The 25,551-nt window shown below is 53.9% G+C and overlaps 2 protein-coding genes across 5 annotated transcripts in view; both read right to left on the reverse strand.

Moving 5' to 3' along the window:
- ZXDC (ZXD family zinc finger C) overlaps nucleotides 1–3,813 on the reverse strand; it is a 37,660-nt gene extending 33,847 nt beyond the window's left edge. For 3 of the 4 annotated variants that reach the window (XR_495386.3, XR_005242027.2, XM_038003444.2), the window contains exons 1-2: nucleotides 2,753–3,812; nucleotides 28–180 (exon numbers count right to left, since the gene is read on the reverse strand). Coding sequence is in view for 2 of the 4 variants with exons in the window: in XM_038003444.2 (XP_037859372.1) it covers nucleotides 28–180; nucleotides 2,753–3,659 (1,060 nt within the window). In the remaining 2 variants the exon portion in view is untranslated. Of the gene's footprint in view, nucleotides 1–27; nucleotides 181–2,752 lie in introns of all 4 variants that reach the window. The other variant, XM_007985512.3, reaches the window with a different exon arrangement.
- Nucleotides 3,814–9,517: 5,704 nt separating this feature from the next.
- UROC1 (urocanate hydratase 1) overlaps nucleotides 9,518–25,551 on the reverse strand; it is a 36,497-nt gene continuing 20,463 nt past the window's right edge. Inside the window, exons 15-20 of the mRNA XM_038003448.2 lie at nucleotides 24,402–24,472; nucleotides 20,832–20,930; nucleotides 17,637–17,736; nucleotides 16,536–16,617; nucleotides 11,717–11,816; nucleotides 9,518–10,836 (exon numbers count right to left, since the gene is read on the reverse strand). Coding sequence (XP_037859376.2) covers nucleotides 10,696–10,836; nucleotides 11,717–11,816; nucleotides 16,536–16,617; nucleotides 17,637–17,736; nucleotides 20,832–20,930; nucleotides 24,402–24,472 — 593 coding nt within the window. The 3' untranslated portion in view covers nucleotides 9,518–10,695. The remainder of the gene's footprint in view (nucleotides 10,837–11,716; nucleotides 11,817–16,535; nucleotides 16,618–17,636; nucleotides 17,737–20,831; nucleotides 20,931–24,401; nucleotides 24,473–25,551) is intronic.

Raw genomic sequence — 25,551 nt, forward strand, 5'->3', positions numbered from 1 at the left:
AATGCTTTGCGTTCCCTAGCTCATTACCTGTATGGCTCCGCAGGTGAATTTTCAGCCGACAGGCTTTATCATACTGCTTGCTGCACCCAGGAAAGGAGCAGGAAAAGAGCTCTTGTTCCCTGAAGTGGGCTCGGTTATGGGAAAACAGGGCACTCACCGTGATAAATGTCTTCTCACAGCCTGAACAAGGAAAACACAAACCCTGCTCAAAGTGTGGCAAAAATTATACAACATAGCTAATGCTAGTCACACCCACTGGACACTGTTCACCCTGAAGCAGACAAGGAAAAACATGACTCACAAGCACTCTCTAAAAAGGGATGACCATTAATGCTTGTTGGCTTTGTGATCACCACAAGAAGGCAGCTAATGGCAGCCAATAGGCACACGCTGGCCACCTGCTGCAACACGACTTGGAGATGGAACAGCTGATAAAGAGAAAGTCCTCTGTTCAAAGCCATCTACTGGCCAGTTCCAGAGCACTGATCCTGAACACAGGCTGAGACCCAAGAACCCCATGAGAGAAATCAAATACTAAGGAACAAGATTTTGTCTGGCAGGGTTGATCTCTGAAAGGTTACAAATCATCCTGCTGGCCAGGATTTTTCACCCCTTGGGGGTGATGCTGCATCCTCTACACATCCAAATTTCCTCCCTGACACCCTCTAACTGCCAGCCCTGTCCCTTGCTATTTGGCTTCTTTTTCCTTTTGCCATTTCCTTAGGTTCTCTGCTTTGTAATCTTCACCTCCATCTTAACCCCCGGCCAAAGCAGCCAAGCCTTAACAATTCCACAGCAATGCTTCTCCTCCAACAGAAACATTCAGGGCTCCAACAGGGTGGAAAATATGAGGCTGCAGGATGTTTAACACGGGTCTTTGCCACAGCTCTTCTTGGAGACTTTAACAAGATACCATCATGCCTGTGAACTGCCACACAGATGTACATGGCATGGCACTGCCCAAAAGTATCAACCCAAGGAACCCTACTTTCCCCAGCAACATCTAACCAGGAAATGCTGATCTTTGGCCGCGATCTGGTCCCAAAATAGCCCCAAGAACCCCCCACAACCCCATAAATAATTACACCCGTTGGTTCTCCCTCTGCAATCTCACCTGCTAGAGACCCTCATCATTCCCACTCCCTGGCTCAGGTCCTCAGGAAATTCAGGTCTGGGCCCTTTGATGATGCTTCACTGGTACTGCTCCTGCTTTTAACCATCTAATCTCATCTCAACACAAGAAGCCTCATGGATCAGCCAACACAAAACCCTCAAGGGACCTCATGCCTGGAAGCAGGCAGGATCCCTAACCTTCCTAGCATTATACACAGAATGAAACTTTTTTAGCAGGGAGAGGGTCTACAGCCACCATCAGATTCCCAAGAATGTATGACTAAAAAAGGCTTTGAGCTAGTGGCCTCAAGCCACATTCTCTCTGAAGAGGAATGCGCAAGACAGTCCACGGGCATATGTGAGAGAAAAAATAATAAAACCCGTTCATAATTATCATCTCATCCTTTCAAAATTCTTGTTTGAAAACATTATAAAGAGCCGTGTGCATATACAGGTTAAGGGCATGCTAGGCACACATTCCAGTTTCGGTTTGAATGACTGGTCCTTCCTCCTGGGCCCTCACCACAGCCCACAGTCCCCACCTGGGCTCTGCCATCCAGCCGACCCCATTCTTCTGCCTTTCCAGGCAGGAATCCTCTCTTGCCCTTCTGGAGGAACCCCGTCCCTGTGAAAGCAGGGAAAGTTGCCCATCCTGGTGAAGGATTAACTGTGTTGGAGTCCTACATTCCCTACAACTGCAGGTCCACACAGTGGAGACAGCGGAGAAATAACCAGCAGTGGACTTTTTTTGTTTTTGTTTTTGAGACGGAGTCTCGCTTTGTCGCCCAGGCTGGAGTGCAGTGGCGAGATCTAGGCTCACTGCAAGCTCCCTCTCTGGGGTTCATGCCATTCTCCTGCCTCAGCCTCCGGAGTAGCTGGGACTACAGGCCCCTGCTACCACGCCCGGCTAATTTTTTGTGCTTTTAATAGAGACGGGGTTTCACCGTGTTAGCCAGGATGGTCTCGATCTCCTGACCTTGTGATCCATCCGCCTCGGCCTCCCAAAGTGCTGGGATTACAGGCGTGAGCCACAGCGCCCGGCCACCAGCAGTGGACTCTATCCACGAGGCTCGGCCTCTGTTTCTTCATGTGTAAAATGAGGACAGTTTTTAACCTTCACAGGTGGCTAATTTTTAAAACTTCACAAAACTGTGAGGTTCAACGGAAATAAAAGTATAAAAGGCAAAAAAGCCAGGATGTGCGCACACCTGTGGCTATCCTCCCAGCGTGTTAAGGTCCTGAATCTGGCCACATTCATCTCTGCTCCTCCAGCACGGAGTGTGCAGCCCATAAATAAATGACGAGACTGAGGAAAATAAAGACCTGACACACAGCTCCGTGCCACTCTGTGAAGATGCGCTGCCGCTTTCATCAAGCGCAAGCAGGTTAAGGGTATCTGTTGCCGCCACCTTTGGGAAGCGCAGCTGTAGTGATCTGCGCTACCTGCCATCGAAATCCCTGCGGCAAGGCAGGGCCAAGATCTCAAATCGAATGACATGGAAGGAGCTAGAACACAAATCCCGAAGAGCCTGCGTCCCCGGCTTGCTAAGGTCTGGCAGGCCCCTCTGTGGGGCGGACGTGGCACCCGGGGCCTGCCTGCAACACCGCGCAGCCCGCCCGCCCCCGAGCGCGCGGTTACCGGGAAAGTCACACTTGTAAGGGCGCTCGGGCTCGAAGTGGCTGCGCTGGTGGGAGCTGAGCTTGGCGTGCGTGGGGAAGCGCTCGGCGCACACCTCGCACTTGAACAGGCTCTCCTGCTCGTGGCCCTTCATGTGCGCCTTGAGGTTATAGACCGTAGTGAACTTCTTGCCACAGCCGCCCACCGGACAGCCGAAGGGCCGCAGCTTGTCGTGCGACTGCAGGTGCCGCTTAAGCTTGTAGGACGTTGTGAAGGCCCAGCCGCAGCCCTCCAGCGGGCACTTGAAGGGCCGCCGGCCTTGACCGCCGCCGTGCGTGAGCAGGTGCACCTTGAGCTGGTGCTTCTTGGCGAAGGCCAGCGCGCACTGCGGCTCGGGGCAGCGGTAGCTGGGCGTGCTGGGGCCGGAGGCCTGGGGCGCGCGACGGGGCGCGGCGGTGCCCGCGCTTGCGGGGCCGGGCGGCGCAGACAGCGCGAGGACGCCGCGGTCGAGGCGCACCAGCAGATCCTGGCTGCTGATGGTGACGTCGCCCGCCGGGGCTACGCCAGGGCCGGGGGCGACGGCCGGGCCGCTGGGGCCCTGCTCCGGGCGGCTCGCCGGGTTGGCACGGGAGCCAGGCTCGGCCTCCTGTGATCCGGCAGCCTCGGCGGCGGCGCCGCCGTGCGGCACTTCCAGCAGCACCAAGAACGAGTCGCCGTCGCTGTCGTCCTCGGCGGGCGGCGGGCTCGGCCCGGAGGCCTCCCTGGGCCGCGCCCCGGGCCCGCCATCTTCGGGGCCCCGCACCAATAGCAGGCGGCGGCGCGCGGGGCTCGGGCCGGGCGGCGCTGGGGCTCGGCGGAGCGCGCCGGGGCCGCCGCCATGTTGCCCTCCGCGCGCGGTCGGGGCGGGGAGCAGCGCCGGGAGGTCCATCTTGGGCCCAGCGACGGCGTCGGAGCCGCTTCGGACGCAGCGCGGCCCGCGCCCCGCCCAAGTGTGCGTGCACTGCCCCGGGACGGGATCCGCGCCAAGACCCGTCGTAGAGTCCGGCTTGGAACCGCGCGTGCGCGGACGCCGCCGGGCGATGCGCGAGGCCTGCTGGGCCGACGTGACGTGGGGCGGGGCTGCGGGGCCGCCAGAGGCGGGGGCGGGGCGCCGGGACCGACTAGGGCGGGGCGCGGGGTCGGGGGGCGGAGCGCCGGCCCCGAAGAGGGCGGGGCGCGGGACAGCCGGGGACTGGGTGAGGCTCCGAAAGCTGAGTGAGCGCTTCCCTCTTGTTCCCGCTGGCATGGAAGTCGAGGCTTGTCTGACTTCGAGTCATATTAGTATTTCAGACACTTAACAAGCAGCCTCTCGTAAGCACTGACCGCGTCCCAGGGGCTGTGCCTGTCTGAGCTGATTAAGCGTGCGCGGTCACCCAGGGGTGAGGAAACAGGCACGGAGAGCTTGAGTCACACACACAGTTGGCAGCCGGCAGATTCAGGATTCGAACCTGTCCAACAAGCTGTATGCCTAGCCCCAGCTCACTTAAGTGCAAGCCCGCCCGCCGCCGCTGGCGCACAGACCTCGTTTGCTTTGGCCCAGGTCCTTGCTGGGCACACGAGTCCTCCCTGATAGGTAGGACCCCTGTCTGTATTTCCAACTGTATTTCCTACTAAACTTGGCACAACCTCACTCTGCAACAGCTGAATTACTTACTGTTTCCGTTCCTCGCCCTCTCCCACCTCACCGTGCACCTTCACATTCAATCTGGACTCCTCCACTTCAACCTCACCACCACTCAGATCCAAACCCGCACTTTATTCCTGGGTACTTGAAAAATAACTACTAGCTGGTCATCGGTCTCCCTCCGCTCCACTCGCTCCCATCCATGGGGCACGGTTTTATGATCCAAAAATTGCACATCAAATTATGCTTACCCCCAACTTACTCCCGAAGGCGCCTATGGCCTTGCTAGTCTACCCTCCCCGACCTGTTTCCCTCACTTCCCGCCACTCTCCCGCTGCCCCCCACCCTTCCCCCGCACCCCACCTCTTTTTCCCAGTTCATCCAGCAGGCCAAGCTGGTTCCAGCCTCAGAGACTTGGCGCAGCTGATTCTGATTCCTCCGGGAGGACTCTGCGGCCCTTCTGATCCAAAGCACATGCTTACCCAGTCCGGTATTCCCACCTCTGTCTGATCTGTTTGCTGTTAGAGCTCTCATCACCCGCTGTTTTGTGTGTTCCTTCCCTGCTCCTTCACTGCCTCTCCCCCTCTGGAATGTAGTCTGCTGGAGCCCAGGAACTGTGTCCTATTCACGGTGTGTGCCCAGGAAGACTCTTGATGCATATTTATTAAATACATGAATGCTTTATTATTAAGAGTAATTTTTAGAAGCAACACAAATTATAATATTAAAAAGAATACAATACATCCATTAAATATATCAGTTTATGCCGAAAGCATATTGTTCCTAGACCATTCAGTGGAGGAAAGAATAGTCATTTCAACAATGGCGGCACTGGGACAACTGGATCTCCACATGCAAAAGGACCAATTTGGACCTGTATCTCTCATCAGAGGCAAAAATTAACTCAAACTAGAGCAAAAGCCTACATGTAAAGCATAAAACTATTTGAAGAAAAATAGGTGTAAATCTATGTGACCCTGTATTAGGGAATAGTTTGTTAGATATAATATTGAAAGCATAAGAAAGAAAAATAGATAACTTGGACTTCATCAAAATTAAAAACTTACTCAGGTAAAAGGACACCAATAAAACAGTGAAAAGACAACTCAGAATGGGAGAAGAGTGTGCAAATCGTGTATCTGATAAGGATCTACTATTTGGAATATATAAAGAACTCTTTTAACTCAACAAGAAGACAAATAGTCCACTTTTTTAAAAGGCAAAGGTTTGAATAGACACATTTCTCCAAAGAAGATAATACAAACAGCCAATAAGCAAATAAAAAGAGGCTCAACATCATGAATCATTAGGGAAATGCAAATCAAAACACAGTGAGATACAACTTCACACCTACTAAAATAGCGGTAATTTTTTTAAAAACAGGATACAGAAAAATTGGAACCCTCACATATTGCTGGTGGGAATGTATAATGGTGCGGTGTGGAAAACAGTTTGGCAGTTCTGCAGAAAGCTAAACATAAACTCCACATGAGCCAGCAAGTCCATGTGGCTGAGGCTGAAGTGTGGTGGCTCTTCACAGGTGCAGTCATAACTCAGCCTCCAATTGGCCTCAAGCAGTCCTTCCAGGTCAGCCTCCCAATTAACTGGACTACAGGCATATGCCATCATGCCCAACTTGAAGAAAAAGAAATATTTTAAAATAAATGTAGTGTAGCCTAAGTGTCCGGTGTCTATAAAGTCTACCATAGTGCAGTCATGCCTGAGGCCTTCACATTCACTCACCACTCACTCAGTGACTCACTCAGAGCACTTCCCAGTCCTGTAAGCTCCTTTCATGGTAAGTGCCCTATATGGGTGTACCATTTCTTTATATTTTATGTAAATAGCTTATTTTTACTGTACCTTTTCTATATTTATCTATGTTTAGAGACACAACACTTACTGTTGTGTTACAGTTACCTGGCATATTTAGCATGGTACCATGCTGTGCAGGTGTATAGCCTAGGAGCAGTAGGCTATCCCACGTAGCCTAGGTGTGTAGTAGGCTGTGCCATCTAGGTTTGTGAAAGGATACTCTATGACATGCATACGATGATGAAATCATCTATTAATGCATTTCTCAGAAAGTATTCATTAAGTGCTCATTAAGAGATTCCTTACTGTACATTTATATTAAATATAATCAAATTTGATTTATATGGATTAAAAAATCAAATTTTAGAGTTCAGTTCCTCTCTGTGTCAAATACTATGTCAAATACTGAACACACTGTGTACAGCCTGCAGTTACCACACTGGACAGTGCAGACCGCCACTAGGTCTGTCACTGCTGTAAGGCAGGGTCTGGAGGCTGCTGCTGTCCTGGTCTTTCACACAGCTCACCAGGTGCCCCAGCATGGCAGCTGGCCTCTCAGAGGGTATGTTGCTAGAACTCCAGCAGCCCTCTCTTAGGACCCAGACCCAGAAGTTGCACAGCATTGATTATACCACATTCTCGTGATCAAAGTAAGTCATAAGACATTGCAGACCCAGGCAAGGGGAATTTGTACTCCACCTCTCAATGGGAGGTACTGGAAATAATTTGCAGCCATCTTTAAACTATCACAACTCTGTGCCTCAGTTTCCTCATCTGTAAAATGAAGAGGACTGAGAAAGAAAAAGGGCAGCCCCTGCCATCCAGAAACTGGTCGGGTGCTAAAGCTGGGCCACTCTGTTCTGTAAGACTTGAACCATCACGCAGAAAACCAACCTAGGCCAAAGTCACTGAGACACAATGACATGAGACAAAGCAAGGCCACGTCATGATGTGTCTCCACCCAGGTAAAGCGAGGTCACTTGCTGTGCCATTTGCAAGACACCCAGCACCCCCTCTCACTAACATGAGCAACTGCCGCTTTTGTACCCCTGACAGCTTGTCTGTCTGTGTGCCCCCCTCTCTCTATATAGGATTTAGTCAGAAACCTAGTCGTGGTGTTGACTCGATTTCTGGTAAGAGCCAATCCAGAGCAAATCCCCGCTTCCTAAGACTCCCCCACCCGACCAAAGCTCAAATCTGATACTCGGTTGTTTCTAATGCCCTCTGCTGAGACACCCTGAAAGTGGCAACAGGACTCCTGGCGAGGGTCAGACGCACCACTTCACCAGGAGGGCTCGAGTCAGCTCAATGTTGTCATTCAGTGGGACTCAGGCAGAGACTTGAACTTGGTAGTCTCAAAGGAGTCCCCCAAGTTACAAGGACCACAGAACTTGTGCCTCAGCCACTCAGACCTGCACTCTCCAGGCTGTGTAGAAAGGATTTTGGAGAAGCCGGGGGAAGGGACACAGATGACACACGCGTGCACGCTCAGATTTATTTGTGTCTGGGGAGAAATCCCACCAACCCAGGTATCACTGGATGTCCAGCACCTCTTTTGGGCTAAAAGGCATCACGTGGATCTTGAGATTGCTAACAGAAGTGTCCACGATTCCCAAATTTTGATGAGAGTGGGGATGGGGTTCATGGGGAGCAAAAGATCATCTCTTTGTCAAAGGTCACAAGTTCAAATCCCAGCAGAGGTCATACAAGTCACACAAATGTGGGAGACAGATGGGCACAGGAAACATAGAAGCTCATGCCAAGGGACAAACAACACGCACGCTCCGCCTCACCGTGGGGTCTGTAGGGATTGGAAGGGACTGTGGCCAAGTGTAGAGAGCTAGGCCAGCCCAGAGGGGCCCCCAGCAGATCGCTGCCACAGAGGTAGTGAGAGCATGGTGTCACCTTATATCTTGATTTTCAAAAAATAAGCTCTGAATTTCTTCCAATTTATAAACATTCGTGACAAAGTCAAGTTTTTTAAAAACAGGACAGACCAAACAAAACACAACTGCAGTCTGAGTGTGGTGCTGTGCTCCTGTGGTCCCAGCTACTTGGGAGGCTGAGGCAGGAGGATCGCTTCAGCCCAGGAGTTTGAGGCTACAGTGAGCCATGATTGCACCACTGCACTCCAGCCTGGGTGACAGAACAAGATCCAGTTTCTAAAAAATATAAAAATAAAACATAACCGCAGGTCAAGTCCGGCCCACAGGCCCCTGTGTGGTTGTCTACTCTGGGAAAACTGGAATGGGAGAGTGCACCACTCAGCCGGGCCCTCCCTCCCTGACCTGGGCTTGCCAGCAAGGAAAGCATACAGTTCCCAGGGACCCTGGGTTTGCAGGGAGCAGGGGCTGCCCAGGGAGAGGACCCTAATGCTGTACTACAGGGCCTGAGCCTTTCTCACCACCAACTGTTAAGGCAACTGAACCCTACACTCATCATGGCCAATTGGTTTCTCTTTTAATCATTTTGATGAAAACATTTCTAACTGGACTATACATCCTTGCCTTCTGAAAAACAAGATGGTACTAGGCACATCAGAAGCCACACTGTTCCGTCCATGGCGACTGCAGCTGTGGCCAGCTACCCCAATTCCGCTGTGAGCCCCGTGGGAGTCAGCTGCCACTTCCCTCTGTAGCAGCCAACAGCAGGTTGGCATGCAGGGGCCCAGGGAAGTAGCTTGCTCCCTGGCATGGCTTGGTATGGAGACCAGAGGGCGCCTGGGGTGTGGCTGGAAGCCACCAGAGCCCTGCCTGTCCTTCAAGAGGGAAGGTGCTGGATGGGGAAAGGGTGATGCCAGGGCCCTGCGGCCTGCTCTTAAGATGTGTGCACAGATCCATGCAGCAGGGTCTTCCATGGAGATGTGGGGACAGATGATGCATCCCTACACAGTCTGTCCCATCTCTCTCTCTATCTCTCTCTGTCTTTCTCTCTTTCTCTGTCTCTTCCTCTCTGTATCTCTCTCTTTCTCTGTCCCCTTTTCTCTCTGTGTCTCTCTCAGTGACTGTCTCTTTCTGTCTCTGCCTCTCTCTGTGACTCTGTCTCTGTCTTTCTGTCTCTGCCTCTCTCTGTAACACTCTCTCCTCTCTGTCTCTGCCATGGAAGGATGCAGCGAGAAGCTGGCCTCACAGGAATCACTCCAGCTGGCACCTGATCTTGGGCTTCCAGCCTGCAAATGGGTTTCATTTCTGTTGTTTGGGCCCCGGTGCCAGACGCTATGTGGCAGCCGCCCTAGCTGACCAACCTGGTTGCTGTGTTTCCAGGCCCCACGTCTTGGTTCTGGCAGGAAGAAGGGGTGAAGGCAAAAAGCAACCCCACTGGATCTGTCCATTTTATTAGAAAAACGACGGCTCTCAAGAAGGCCGGCCCCACAGACCCCGCCGTCATCTCGTGGGCCAGGACCAGGCCAACAGTCCCTCCTAACAGCAAGGAAGACTGGAGAATCAGGCGGTTTTTTTACCCTATATTGCTGCCCACACAAAACGAGGCTTTTCTTCACAAGGGAAAGGGGAGAATGGCTACTGGGGAGGAGATGCGGAGTGCAGGGAGGGTGGGGACCAAGAACCCGGCTGGCCTGCCCCTCTCCAGTCCACAGACATGTGGGGTGTCTGGTTTTCTGTGGCCCTCAGAGGCCCACCCCACAGGCTCTTGCTCATTTCTCTGTTTAGGATGAGTTATCTGTTCGTCTGTTGCACGCCCAGCTAAGGGAATGAGATTCATGAGCCATGGCCCTGACAGAGGCCACCTCCCCCATCCCAGTGACCTCTCACAAGACTCTGGACCCATCCATTGCTGGGCTATGGGATTGGGGGAGGGGTGCCAGACTCCAGCCTCAGGGGCCAACACTCTTCCTGAAGTCCCCTTTGCTGTATCCCTCAGGCTGTGCCAGCCTCAGGGGGTACCCCTGCTCTCTCATTTCTTCCCCAGTAAGTGATCATTTATCCTTAGGGCAGACCTGGCCTGCCCGTCCACCAGCACACAGTGCAGCACACAGCTCTGTTGAACCCTTTATTTCCCCGTCTGTCCTCCTTCCTGAACTCCTCCAGGCCAGCAGCCCAGCGTGCCAAGGGTCCAGAAAGTGTTTGCACAGACAGCAGATGGGCAGCAGACAGACAGAGCTGCATGGAGGCTGGCAAGTGGCCAGGAAGCAGAGGGTGGGATCATCCCAGCCAGAGATAGCTTGGCCAGTGTTCACCGCAGGGCCCCCAGGCAGGCTTGGGACTCGGCCCTAAACGGACTTTGACAGCCTTCAGGGCTCCCAGGCAAGTGGCGTGGTCGTGGACAGAGGGCTGCACGACTCTGGGCCTCAGCAGGCTGTCTGTAAAATGAGGCTGTGGTGGCACGCTGCGCAGGGCACCATAAAGGCCACGTGAGGATGTGCAAGAAGTGCAGGTGGTGCGGGTGTGCAGGAAGGGTGTGTGCCATGGCTGGGCAGGTGAGGATCGCCAGGGAGGAAGGGAGGCAGGGGCCGTGACTCGTGGTTCCCTTAGAGCTGCAGGGCCTGCTGGAGCACCCGCTCGTCCTCCACCTCGTGGGGCAGTGTCACCACCAAGCTGCTGTTCTCCTGCATGGTCTGGCAGATGATCTCATAGGCCTTCTGGTTCCCTGACCAGCAACGCCGGGCCACCTGGAGCAAGGAGGGGGAGAGCAGTCCATGTCAACACGCCTGGGCTCCCCACGTGTGTCCGGACTCCTACACTTGGGGCCTCTCTGCTTCGGGACTTCTGAGGCTGTCCATGGGGCCAGCTGCCCTTTTGTGTCTGACCCATCTCCACCCCCAGCTTAGGCTCCCTGTCTCTGGCCCTCCTCTGGGATCTGAAACTGGCTGTTATCACACCCAGTCCCGCTCCCCCCGCTCCGAGAATGGCCTCGCCTCCGGAGTCCTCCGCAGCACCCTCCCCTCTAGAATCCACCTTGACCTGAGCTTTACCTTCACAATCTCCCTGCAGTCTGCTTTCCTCCCTCCACCTGGTCTCCCCTGTACGACGCCACGCCTCCTCCCCCATTCCCCACTGCCATTCTTGCCACCCCTGCCCCCACTGTCCACACGGTCCCCACACCTGTCCCCAACCCACTTTTCCATGCCACAGCCGGGGCGTCTCCTAGAACAAAACCTCCTGCTCTGGGATGAAGACCTCCAGCCCCAGCCCTGCCAGAAGCCCTGCAGCTCCCGGTGAGTCGGGGCGAGTCTCCTGCCAGCGCCCTCTTTGTCCTCATGCTCACACTCTGGGCCCAGCCCAGGGACTCTTAGTCACCCAAACTATCTGAACTCCCGCCTTGGCTCCAAGCCTCCCCTCATTCTCTGGGTCCCACCTGTCTCCCCATCATCACCTCACCTGACCTCCATTTGAGCTGATTCCCCCTTCCTGGCTGCTGTGCTGTGGTCATGAGAGGAATCCGGCCCCTGTCCCCCCACCCAGGAGATGATGTATAACAGCAAACGTGGATGGGGGTCACCCAGCTGAAGGCCCTGCCTTCAGGAAGTGGCGAGGACTGGGCTGACTTACACCATTGGAGACGTCCCAGCTGAGCATCAGCCTGGCTCTCTGCTCGGCCTCTGGGGAACCGTCCAGCACCAGGCCGAATCCCCCATTGATCACCTCACCCCTGTAGGAGGCAGAGGAGTTTCCAGTTCAGTCCTTGGGCCCAACCCCGCACAGAGCAGGCAGAAGCCCATGTTTTGGAAGCATTGGCTTGAGACGGCATCAGGGTTGGGGCTGCCACACTGCCGGCCTCTGCAGCCTAGTGGATGCAGGAGTCATGTAGGCAAGCAGAGCTGAGAGCAGCGTGGCCACCTGCCGCCTCTCTGCCCACTTGTGCCCCCTGTGCTGGGCCTGTCAGCCTCATGCCCACTTCCAGCACCCATTGGAGGTCACCCCTTGATGGAAACCTCCTGGGCACCCCCAGGAGGGCTATAGCTGCCCGCTTCCTGCATTCTCAGGGTGCTGCCCTAAAAAGCACACTCCCCTTGGTGTGTCTTGTATTACTCAATTCAGTCGTCACTCTTTCTGGTTTTATCTTTAAAAACTATTTTTTTTAGAGATGGAATTTCACTATGCTGCTCAGGATGACCATGAAATCCTGGCCTGAAGCAATCCTCTTGCCTCCACCTCCCAAAATGCTGGGATTAGAGGCATGGGCCTCTGTGCTCCGCCTGATTTTATCCTTATGATCTTTATCTTCTTTCTGCTTGCCTCAAGTGTATGGTGGGGTCCTTCTGATTACCTGATCTGAAGGCTAAGTTCCTTTATTTTCAATATTTCTGATTTTCTAGTTAATGCATTTCTCTCCCTCTAACAGTTTTTGATATGTTCTTGTTTTCATTTGTTTGCTAATAGATGAGTTGAACAGATGAGTTTCCTAATAGATGAGAAGTGTGTTGAAGCTCTGCCGCTGTTTCCGTACATGTGCACTGCAGCTGTTCCCCATCAGCCTGGGATGGCCCTCCTCATTCTCAGCCATCCACCTATGAGCTGCTGCCCCTGAAGGATCCAGCCTTGGCTCCTGCTCAGTCTTCTCAGCTTTCAGTCACACACAAGAAGCACCCTTGATTTTGTAAACGCCTGTCATTGTGTTGCTGCAAACGTGTCCCTCCTGCCTCTTAGTCCTCACTTGCAGTATATCTGTTCCTTTTTCTTCCAGCACCCAAAATGTGCATCTGGTTTCCCTTGTCTCACATCCTTCAGGCCCATCCGGCTTTCCCTGCTTCTCTGCTCAGCCTGAATCCTACTGACCACAACCTCAACCAGTTCTCACCAGGAAGCCGGTGAGAGGTGCCCTGTGCCCCTTGCAGCCACCTGCACTGCCCATTCCTGGTCCCAGAAGCTGCACCCCTCCTACGAGTGAGCCAGCCCTGCTGTCTACCATGCTGCACTTGCATCTCTGCACCTGGGCAATCCGTGCCCTGCAGTGGGTTGCCCTCACACCTCCCACCAGCCTCCAGGTGGGAGGGTGCTCTGAGTCGATCTAAGGTCATTGCCATTCATCTGTCAGAGGAGCAACAGCCATGCCCAGGCCTGAGCACTCCCAGTGTCCCGCAGCTGGAGAGGCCTCTTAGAGATTAGAACTACAGATTTTGTTTTAGAAGCCTGCATCCCAGAGGGTCAGAGACCAAGGCCACTCAGCTACAGGTGACCTTGGCAAACTGACCACAGAGGAGCCCTGAACTTGCAGATCCCAGGAAAATGGGAATGCTAACACATTGCTATTAATAGCGAATTTGGGGTAACTCACAAATGGTGTTGGAACAACTAACTATACCTTTGGAAAAAACATGAAAGTAGAAAAACATAAATGCCGGATGTATTAAAGTGCATGATTCGATGAGTTAACATATATGGATAGTTTAGAAGGCCTTGCACATGTTACACTCTACAAGTGTTAGCTATTATCAGCTCATTTCCTCTTCACCCCAGCCTACAAGGCAGTTACTATTATTATGCTTATTTTCTCATTGAGAAACAAAGGCACAGCAAGGCTACCCTGTGCAGGCAGATGGCCTGAGAACTGCTGTCAACTATGGCACTCCAGGGCTGTCCATTGGGGCATCGCAGAAGGCATGTGGGAGGGTGGGGGAGGGCTGTGTGCACAGACAGGGCCCTGGAAGCTCTGGCTACTCAGAGAGGTCCTTGGGGCAGAGGATCAGCGTCACCAGGAGTTTGCTGGAAATGCTGAATCTCCATCCCACCCCAGACCTGCTTTTCTTTCTTTCCTTTTTCCCTTTTTTTTTTTTTTTTGTAGAGAGGGTGTCTCACTATGTTTCCCAGGCTTTACTCAAACCTCCTGGGCTCAAGCAATCCTCCTGCCTCAGCCTTCTAAGTAGCTGGGACTATAGGCATGCACCACCAGGCCTGACTCAGACCTGCATTTTTACAATAATCTGCATTTTAATAATATCCCCAGAGGATTTCTGTGCACATTCAAGTTTCAGATGCACTGTAAGACATTGTTTAGTGTGAAAAAGTGGCAGTATCCAGATATAGAATAGATGGTGGATAGAACATAGCCATCTACCCTTGCCCCTCCCGCATCTCACCAACAAAACTGCAGAGGAATTATTTAACCCACAAGGATGAGGAGAAAGGGACAGGAGAACGGTGAAGGGATGCTGAAAGCTGGAGGCAGGCATCAGAAAGCTCCAGCTCAGTGTGGCCATGGGAGGGACCGGCAGAACCCATTGGCGCCCCAGGACCCAGGGAACCTCAGGAGTTGGTGGTCAGCACCAAGGGGCTCCGAAGGAGGGCAAGAGCAGGGGTAAAGTCGGAAACACCGGCTGGAAGCCTGCTCACCTGAGGTGGGCTCCCAGCTGCCCACCCACCTGCTGCCTAGAGCCTGCCTGAGCGGGCCCTCGGTGGCCACTGGAACTGACCCTCTCACATGTGAGGCTGCAGCACCAACGGGGAGGCCTCACCCCTCTCACTGGGTCCTCCCAATAGGGAAAGGAGATCAGAAAAGTCTTTTTTGAGGTCCAACCAACCCAAGAACAACAGCCTGGCTCTTGTCTTGATCTCTTGTACTCTGTGGCCCAGCCAGATGGCCCTGTCCTGCAGCCTGTGGTCCAAACGTCCACCTGAGCATGCAGTGCTGCAGCCAGCCGAGCAGTGCCCTATCTAAACTTTAGCGCTGGGCAGATGGCACAAAGACAGATGGCAAACGGGCAATCAGGAAGAGGGGCTGCAGGAGACAGTGGCACAGAGGACGCTAGAAACAACACACAGCTGTCACTGGTTGTCCTGGAGTGGAGCCAACAGACAAGCGGAAACATGGGAAGGTCAGTCCAGGAATGTGAGGGTGAGTGCACAGCCTAGAAACAGGCATCAATGCGCAGGAAGGAGAAACTGCAGAGTTGCAGGGGGTGGGGTGTCCCCTTGGAGTAGCCACAGTGGGGATGGAATTGGGAGTGGCATCCCTTTCAAGTAGCCACGGTGGGGACTGAGTTGGGAGTGGCGTCCCTTTGGAGTAGCCATGATTGGAGGATAGACGTTTTTTCCGACGAGTTAGATTATGTACATGTGTAAGTGTGATGGGTCCCAGAATGAATTTGTGGCACTTTCCCAAAAGACTCCTCAAGGGCAGCCGGGTAAAAGGTCTCAGTATCTGGTCAGTCTGTGTCCCTGTCCACAGAGTCTGGGGGAAACCTTGGGGGAGCAACTTAGGAATTTGCAGGGAGCATTACCTGTCTTGGGGAGCCCTGAGGGCAGGGTCAGTTGTGCACTGTGTCTGCCTGAATTCTGGCCCTGCTGTCCCTGCCCTAAGGCCCTCAGGGTATGCCCTCTTCCTCAGCCTGCCCAGCGCCGTCCCTTCCTGCCTTTGGCTGTCTGTCAGCAATAATAATGGATCCTGGGGAACCTGGGGTCAGACCCCGGCTCCATCGCCAGCTCTGTGGCCCTGGGCAAACTGCTCAACCTCCTTCATAGCCACTCTCTTCCCCTCCAGAAATGATTCAGGAAATCCTGCACAGAAATGCCAGGTACCCAATGGCCAGGCAGCCCTTTTCTGCCCGGAGCTTTCTACAGCCCGTGTGTTGGAAAGGACATGGCCTTAGTCACATTTTCCTCCAATTACAGCTACCTGAGTGCCACAGCATGGAACTGCAGCCTCCAAGGACACGAGGCCAAGCCAGCCTGTTGGAATGCTCCGCCAGGACTTGGCTCTGGAGGGTAGGGGACCACTAGACCTGACCAAAATAGGCTCAGAGGCCAGTTTGGAGATGGCCAATGGAGCCGGGCAGGGGGCATTGTCCTCCCTCCGAAGCTGCAGCACCCCTTGCTGCTCCCCGCAGCCCAGGATCCAGCTTCAACCAGGAGCCCGGACCTGGGCACCTTTTCTCATAGAGGCCAGCCGGGCAGGGGCAGAGCTGGGAGCCGAGGGGAGAGGGGAGCTGAGACCTCAGGTCTCCTGCTCCCAGCCCAGCTACCCTGGGAGCCTCAGCTGGGTCTTGCACTCTCAGGTGAGGTGGTCAGAGCAGGAAACAGATGACCCTGGCTATGAAAGCACCGGGAATTCCATGGGAACACATGGAAACTGACACGCTGGAAACTGACATGAGGAGGGTGGCTGCCATTCTTTCAGAGCCTCTGTAAGAGGCCTCCGAGACCCACGCGGCAGGGGAGATCCAGACAGGTGGGGTAGCTAATGCAAGTCCTCTCCTGAAGTTCTGTCATCTGTCTCTGCTCACACAAGGAACACATTTTCCACAAGGTGCTGGCAGGGGAGGTGACCAGGGAGGTAGGGCCCAGGACTTCAGGTACCTCAGCCTGGCCCTGCCCCAAGGAACCCCCAAAACTTCCACATGAGCCCATACCCTGTCCTCTGAAACCTTCTTACCAGCCTACGCCCCCTCCGTTGTGAAGGGCAACCCAGGTGGCTCCGCGACAGGCGTCTCCCACGAAGTTCTGCACAGCCATGTCTGTGGAAATAGAAATGCCTCCGCTCATCACCCCCTGCACTGGGTGGGCGCCGGGCTTAGTCAGGCCAGCCTCGGGTGGGGGCATTGGCAGGCCCCGCTGGCTAAGCCCGCACTGCTCGGCTGGAAGGATGGGGCGGCAGCTAGGCCCTAGGGACGGTGCCTCTCACAGCAGCAGTCATGTGTGCTGGCAGAGCCGGAGCTGGAGCGGGAGAAATTGACACATGCCTAGTTATCCCATGGTGGAGCTCTCCAGCACTGAGCACCAGGTAAAGCACTCCGGAAGCAGAGGGAACAAAAGAATTAAAAGGGATGTGGAACCAGTGTTAGTTCAGATAAGCAGAGTGCCAAAGAGTGTCACTCCTTCTCTTAAAAACGGGGGCAGAGGAGCAAACTGCAAATGAATGGCTTCCCTTGACCCCATTAGGGAACTGAGGTCCCAGGACAACCATTCAGCCTGAAACCTGGGGAGTAAGAGCATCTGCAGAGAGAAATAGAGGCCAAGTTGGTCACCTTGTAAGTGTTCAACACATTGCTAAGGGACAGGCGTGGGCCAGCCTGAGACTGTGAGCCCCTGGGTGGACAGAGATAAAGGGGTTTGCACCCTCTTGCCGGCTCTTCCCCTCAAAACCCCAATGGGTGCCACAGAGAAGATCAGGGAGAACCCTAAGAATATCCCCCTCCTCTTGGTGCTGGGCTGTGAAGATGGGGAAGAGATCAGGAGCCAAAAAACGCAAGAAATGCAGCTCTAGGATCTGGAAAGGTAAAGAAACAGCTGGCTGCCCACAGCCTGAAGGTCACCCACGTCCAGGGCAGCCCGCTGGCCCGGTGTGCCTGGCACTCATCGGTTTTATAACTGGAAGTCCCACATCCCAGACCCCCTCAGTCCTGGGTTGGTCACTCTATGCTGAGCCTCTCAGATGCCAGAACATCTTTCGAAACATTGTGACTGACTGAATGCATCAATTTTTAATAAAATCCAAATCTAAAATGAAAGTTTAAGACATTTTCGTCTTCCTCACCTGCACAGAAGGCAGAACCATCGTAAATGTTGGAGGTCTCCCTAAAGGGGCTGTCAGTGCCACTCACGTCATGGTGGTCTCGGCTCAGGACCACCGGCGCCTGTGCATGGAAGGACAGAAGCTGTCAGCCAACAATGTCCACCATGGCTGCCTGGTAAAGGCTGAGGACAAGGGGCAGGCCACACCAGAACCCGCTGGATTTCTCCCCCTGGAAAATAGACCCTTTTCACAACTATTTCTGATGTCATCTGTAGCTTGGAATAGATTCACGTGTGTCCGGTAGCACTCGTGTGTAATACATGTGTGAGCTCACTGAGCACTCACAGCCACCCTGTTCAGATAGGCACAACTGTTATCATGCCCACTGCATAGATGAGAAAGCGGAGGCACAGAGAGGAGAAGAAATTTCCCCTACATCACAGAGCGAGTGAGTTGTGAGCTGGGATTTAACTGGCACGTGTTATGTGCTGGTGCTCCTCGTCTTACGATGGGGCTACATCTTAGTAAGCCCATTGTATCCTAAGTAAAAAATGACTTAGAGTATTTTTAATTTACGATGGGCTCATTTGGACACAACCCCATTGTACATCGAGGACAGTACTAAACAAGTGTCACTTCGCACCATTGTAAAGCAGAAAAATTGTTAAGTCCTAGGGTCTGCTTAGTCTGGGCTCAAGCCTCAGGCAGCCTGGCCCCTGAACTGTGCAATAGACACATGGCTGGCTGATGACCTGGAGGTGTTGGGGGACATCACTGGGGGAGTATTTGGCAGCACCTACCATGAGATCTTGGACAGGTCACTTCCCTCTGGGAATAGCTCTTGGTTTCCTGGATGAGGTAATTGCTAAGAGCCTTTTTGTGCTACCAGTCTCTGTGAGGACAAAGACTTTTCGCACGGAGAAAGCACTCATACTGAGTTTGATTTTTAAATACACTCATCAGCAGCACTCCCTGTTCCCCAGGAATCTCTGGCTGCTCAGATAGCCAGGAGAGGCAGCTGGCTGCTGCTTAGCCCCGGCGAGATGGATGTCGTGCAGCCCTGGAAGTCAGGTAGGGCTGTGGCTAAGGGCAGGTCAGCTGGCTCCCCTATGCTGTGCACAGGCAGGCCTGCTATGAAAAGGAGTCCTAGCCAGGCACGGTGGCTCATTCCTGTAATCCTAACACTTTGGGAGGCCAAGGCGGGGAAATCACTTGAGGTCAGGAGTTTGAGACCAGCCTGGCCAACATGGCAAAACCCCGTCTCCACTAAAAATGCATAAATTAGCCAGGTGTTGTGGCTCAAGCCTGTAATCACAGCTACTCAGGGGGCTGAGGCATGAGAATCACTTTAATTTGGGGGGCGGAGGTTGCAGTGAGTTGAGACCCTGCCTGGGCTGCGGAGTGAGACTTTCTCCCGAAAAACAAAAAAAAAAAACAAAAAAAAAAGAGAGAGAGAGAAAAGAAAATGAGCTCTAACTGGCAATTTAAGAAACAGAGTGAAGGAACTGGGAGGAACCCTGGCTAAAGAGAAGAGAAGGGGTAGGGGGAGCCATCTGATACTCGGCACAGGGAGCGCGTCAGCCTGGCTCTGCACGGTTCAGTCAGGAGGGGGAGCAGGCAGGTCAGTAGCTGGTTCGCGGTGTACCTGGGGAGCAGCCCAGCTGTTCCAGCTAAGTAGTCCTATTCCCATCACCAGGCCCTGGCAACTTCTTCCAAGTGTCCCATAAAGCAGGTAGGGCTGGTTGATGGGCGTGAACTTCTCAGTCTCCCCAGGGGATCCCGAAATTTCACAGGCCCCCTGTGCCAGAGGATACATCCTGCCAAAAGCCTGGGATGCCCTGTGCTCCTGAATGAAGAGGCCCACCTTTCCCTCCTTCGACAGGCCAGCCCTGTTCCCACGTTTTCACCTGTGCAATGAAACCACCTTCCCCCAGATATCCTGACACTTTCTGGCCATTCAGGTCTCAGTTCAATGTCAGCAACTCAGAGAGGCTGTCCTGATGACCCCTCTTCGCCATGTTCATATCCTGCGTGCCGCTCCTCACCCTCTGAAACCCTGTCTCAGTGTGTACCTTCAGCTTTGCATCAATCACCCTTCAACACACTACACGGGTCTGTCTTGTTCTCTGCTGTGTCCCCGGTGGTTAAGACATGCTGCACAGCGGCCGCGCTCAGCCTAGCACTGTCCAGTGAATGAACGCATGCTTACTGACCCGTTTCTGCTAGCCAGCTGACCGCAGCCTGGGCCAGTGCGCCTAGAACTTCCTAGCAGTCCCCGGGAACACCTGGGCTTCCAGGAAGCACTGGGTGGGTGTGTTTGGCTGTGCCCAGCAGGGCTGGCTGCTGCCTTTGCTGCCGGTGCCACCTCCAGAATCATGCCAGGGTGGCCTTCACACCTCTGTCCCAATGTCTATCTTACATCTGACCAGTAACATTCCTGGCACTTCTGAAAAGAGAGACACCCACAAGAACTCTGTGGCAGGAAGAGCCAGAGTCCCTCGGAGCAAGCACACCCAGGGTTCCGTCCTCGAGGCAGGCCTGGCTGATTGGGAGCAAAATGAGCAAAAGCTAGGGAAGTTTTTGCCATTGCTTGAGAAAAGGGAGTTCCATAAAGATGTGTAAAGTTACTTTGTGGAGGCTGACTCACTCAGTCCTCACACACACGCTTTTTATTCTTTTCACAGAAGAGGGAAACCAAGGCTCAGAGAGGGCCCCGGACTTGCCCAAGGTCACACAGAGAGAGCAATGATGGGGCCTGACACACACAGAGCAGGGTCCCCAGACACCTCCCCCAATCCCAGATTATCCCCAGAGGGGCCTTGGAGCCCCTGAGCCACCTATGCTCCAGGGAGGTTACCTATTTCGAGCACTGCTCCTGCTCCTCCAGGCCCTGCTTCCCACCACCCCCTCACAGCTGCCTCACCCTTGCCTCCCCAACAGAGCCCTTCTACTCGGCTGGTCCCAGGAACCAAAGCCTTCAGCAAAACCTGATCTCCCTAAAGAGGCGGAAGTTTGGGCCTCAGCTGTGGAAGGGCTGAGCTCCCGGGAGGGGCTGGTCCACTGCTCCTGAGCACTGGGCTGCCGAGGCCCAACAGGGGTGTCATCCCACCCAGAAGGCTGTGGGGTGCAGCCGAGGCACAGGCGGGAAGGCCCAGGACAGGAAAGGCAGTGGGAAGAGGTTGAGGGATGCTTCCCCTGGAGCACAGGATACCTCACCTTGATCCTCCTGCAGGCGATGGCCTGGTTAATGGCTACAGCGATGGCCACACGGCCCTTCTGGTCTGAGTACAGGATCCTTGCCTGGGAGCCCACCACCTGAGAAGGGAAGGGCGACAGGCATCTCAGCTGACACGGGCAGCAATACCAGGACCTGATGGTGCAGGGAGACGCGGGTGGCACTTCCACCATGGGACATGGCCCTTGGCAGCCTGAGTGCCTCTCTAACAAGGTCCAGGAGGACCCCCAAGGTGCATGGTAGCTCTCAAATCTGTGACCTGAGGTGAGCCCCCACATTCAGCCCACTAGACTGCCACACCAGCCCCACATGTCTACTGCAGTCTGGGCCCCCAGACACCTTCCCCCCATCCCAGATTATCCCCAGAAGGGCCTTGGATCCCCTGAGCTATCTGCGCTCCAGGGAGGTTACCTATTGTGAGCACTGCTCCTGCTCCATCCCATGGTGATGACATCAACACCACCCAGGCAAGTTTGCATCTGGCCTGCTCCACTCTCAATATGCTACACAGCCTCTCGGCTGTGAGTCTTATGGGAAGATACTGTCATCCTTATCATAAGCTCCATTTTCCAGGTGAGGACACGGCCCCGAGAGGTGGAGCCACCTGTCCATAGGACGGCTGTCTGTCTGCCGCACCCAGGAGCTCAGCCACCCAGTGATTGCCTCTCCTGGCAGTAACGGGTGGTTGTCCCCGGGAGACAAAGCTTCAGCGCATGAAATGAGTCACTGTGTAGCTCTGCGGTCCTCAAGCCGGATGACATTTGGCAATGACTGAAGACATTTTTGGGTGCTGCTGGCATGGGTACGGATGCTGCTAAACACTGTACAAAGGCCCCCATGATGAAGCAGCAGCCCCAAACGACTCCAAGAGATATGTGCACACACGTGTTCACAGCAGCATGACATCAGCCAAGAGATGGAGGCAACCTGGGTGCCCAGCGCGGTGCACGGATGAACCAAACGTGGTCTATCCGTACAGTGGAATGTGATTCAGCTTTAAAAGGAAGGAAATTCCGACCCATGCCATAACATGGATGGACAAAAGGACAAACACTTCTGATCTCGCTTATATGAGGTTGTTGAGTGCCAGAGTCTGTGGGAGCAGAATGGGGAGTTAGTGTTTAATGGGGACAGAGTTTTGGTTTGGGAAGATGAAAAAGCTCTGAGATGGATGGTGGTGATGGCTGCACAGCAGTGTGAATATGCTTGAAGCCACTGCACTGCAGGCCCAAAAATGGCAAAGATGGTTAAGATGGTAAATTTTATGCTTATGTATAATTTACCATAATTAAAGAAAATTTATCCAGCCCCAGATGTCAGTACACCGAGGCTGATAAACCCTAGTTTCTCCAAAGAAGATGCAGGTGTCTGCCCCAGCTGCTGGTGAGCTCGACCAGGAGCCAGTTAAAAGGCGGCAGAGCCGGTAAAAGGCGGCAAGTCCGGGCCACAGAGGCAGCTGTGCACCTGGCTGAGAGCTCAGCTTTGGCTGGGACAGTGAGTCTAGCTGCTTCTTCCTCCCTCATGGGTTCCTAGAGAACAGCCTTATTCTACTCACATCAGCTGCCTCAAATCCTTTTCGGAAAAACTACTCATGTGAATCGGCACTGCAGAGATTTTCAGATTTTTTTGGATCCAGAAAAAAATTGGCGAGGAACTGACATAGGATTGCCCACTTTGTCAAGAGTGTACATTAAAAGAAAAGAAATCAAAAAATTTTTAAAGGCAACCTTCTGCAGCCCCCGTTCAGAAGAGAAACAACAGTAAGTATTAGGAGGCACACAATCGCTAGAGAGCTTTAGGTCAAAGCAGACGCACCCTGCTGGCAGCTCCAGCTGCAGCTCCACCCCTTACACCCTCAACTCTGGCACTGCCCGAGGCCCCTTCTCAGCCATGCTGGCATCCTCTCAGGCTATCCCCCTCTCTTCTCCACCCCATCTCTGCATTGACCCCGCAGTTTCAGCCTCCAAGTCTTGGCCTTGGCATCTCTTGACTCCTCACCGCCACAGAGATGCTATTGGCATAGGGGCTCTGAGGCTGGATACAAATGCAAACCATTGCGCACAGATGAGACAGCCCAGGACGGGGGAGGCCCCTCCTGGCCCTGGGACTGCTGGGCTAAGACCCACTAGTTCAGACACAGTCCATGGCCAAAGGTGTATGAACAAAATGCCCACATTTTTTTTTCCATTTTGTCTTCAGTACACCCAGTCTGCTGCCATCATGGGACCTGAGCACGGGCTGGGGCCTCTGCCTCACCCAGTTGTCACGTGGTTGCCACCCTTTCTGCATGTAGACCTGGACACACATGCTGGACCCCTTCCCTGGCCACTCTGTGTGAGGCAGCTCCACCCACTCCTCCCTGCTGGTGCTTTCCCGAACACACACCCAGCAGAAACTGGGCAAGACACCTCTGTCAGCTCAGCCCCACAATGCACCACCTGTACAAGCACGGCCACAGGGTCCTGCTCCAAACACTGCCACTGCCATCTCCACTTTGCAGATGAGGGTGTGGTGCTCAGAGAGGCTGAGCCACTCACTCCAGGTTACACAGCTGAGGATATGGGAGGCTGCTCAGGTCCAGGCACCCTGGCTCTAGAGCCCAAACTCCTTCCTCTGCCGGGCTGCCTCTATTTGTTGAGTAACGGGATGAAGAACGACCTGCCCAACTCTGGTCACTGCCCCAGAGCCCCAGGCCACTTTCCCCTCTATGTTTTAAATTATAAAATATACATTACATAAAATGTACCATCTTAACCATTTCTAAGTACACCATTTAGTGGCATTAAGTCGATTCATAATGTAAAACCATTGCCCCATCCATCTCCCCATTCCTCATCCCCCAACCCCTGGCATCCACCATTCTGCTTTCTGTCTCTATCAATTTGACTGCTCTAGGGACCTCATAGACATGGAACCATGTGGTATTTGTCCTTTTGTGACTGAGTTTTTCACTTAGCATGGTGTCCTCCAGGTTCATCAATGTTGTAGCGTGTGTCAGCACTCCCTTCTGTGTGAGATATTCCATCTCATGGTTACCCACACTTTGTTTATCCCTTCATCCATCAGTGAACACCTGGGTGGTTTCCACAGCTTAGCCATTGTGAATAGTGCTGCTGTGAACATGGGCGTGCAAGTATCTCTCTGAGTCCTTGCCTCCAATTCTTTGGGCTACACATCCAGAAGTGGAATTGCTAGGTCATAGGGTAATTCTATTTTTGATTTTTTTTGCAGAAGCTTCCTCTTGTTTTCCATGTGGCTGCACCATTTCACCAACAGTGCACAAGCGTTCCAAATTCTCCGTGTCCTCTCCCAAGCCACCCTTTAAAGGCCCTGGGCTTCTTTCTCCAGCAGCCCCTTGGGTTGCTTCTCCTCCCAGTGTGGCCACCATGGGGCTGGCACAAACAGTCACACAGGATCTGGTGTGTGCACCCTCTCAGGGCTTGGCAAGCTGGAGGCCGTGGACCAGGCTGAGCGCCCATTGGCAGCACCTCACCTTTGGCAGTCTCCTGACAGCACAGCCACCCCAGCCTCCCCCAGGCCTGGGCCCTCACCAGCCGGTGCCTGGCGGCCTCCCGGATCCAGCGGATGTTGTCCATGTATTGCAGCTTCACAGACGCCTTCACTGCAAGGGAGAGGAGAGCAGGCATCAGAGACCCTCCAGGGGCACAGACCCGCTCTCAGGCAGGCTGCTCAGCTCAGCACAGACCCTGCCCTGAGCCCACCACTGAGCCAGGACACAAGGCGAGGGAGCCCACCCCACCCCACCCCTGCCTTTCTGAACTTGGAGGCCAGCAGTGCCAATGGTCCCATGAATTAATGCACAGCCGTGCAGCCCACTGCCTGATGCCCTTGGTCCCTCCACAAATAGCTATTCAGTGCCTACTGTACACCAGCACTGAGCAAGGCACCAGGAACAAAGACCACTGTGGGCTGTGAGGAACACAGGACCGTGGTGAGGGGCCCCCAGGGTGGTGGGTGTGAGAGCTCTCTGAGGAAGTGGCTGTCAAGCTGAGTCTAAAGGCTGGGAAGGAACCGGACAAGGAAGCTCTGAGGGAACAGCATTCCAGGCAGAGGGAACAGCCAGCGCAAAGGCCCTGAGGTGGAAATAAACTTGGCCTATGTAGGAGCTAGTTGGCCAAGCTCACAGAGGATGTGTGTGTGTGAGGGGGCACGGGAACCTGCCTGACCAGCTCGTGAAAGCAGATTGGTAATTTTCCAGAAATTGTGTGAGCCAGTGGTTAACACAAATATCATTAAAATTTTAAATAAGTTCACACTTTTACCAAATTATACTAAAAATGAAGGTAATAGAAATCCCTCAATCCTGTGACTTCACAGCTGTTGACGAGTATCTGCTTAGGGGAGATGCCGCAGGGTGTGCGCTGCGGGCACGTGGAACTAGGTCAGCATGCCTGGAAATCAGCCAGGCCTGGAGTCTTTACACCAGGGTCCTCGTGGGTGCAGCAGCTCAGGGCTTCTTTCTGGAGGGCTGGTCGTTCCCCACTGGCTGCCTGCTGTTCTCACACCAGGGAAGCCCAGGAGACATCTGACCAGACCTCCAGGAGAAGGCCCCTGCTTCCCCTGCCCTCCTGCCTGGGCCCCTGCCCGCCTCCTCCTCCACAGGTGACCACATGTCCCCTCTGCCTGGCTCTCCTGCCCTGGTTCTGTGTAACCTGGACCCCTGCCCAGCCCACCGAACCT

The sequence above is a fragment of the Chlorocebus sabaeus genome, chromosome 22 (genome assembly GCF_047675955.1).
Source record: "Chlorocebus sabaeus isolate Y175 chromosome 22, mChlSab1.0.hap1, whole genome shotgun sequence".
Classification (NCBI taxonomy): domain Eukaryota; kingdom Metazoa; phylum Chordata; class Mammalia; order Primates; family Cercopithecidae; genus Chlorocebus; species Chlorocebus sabaeus.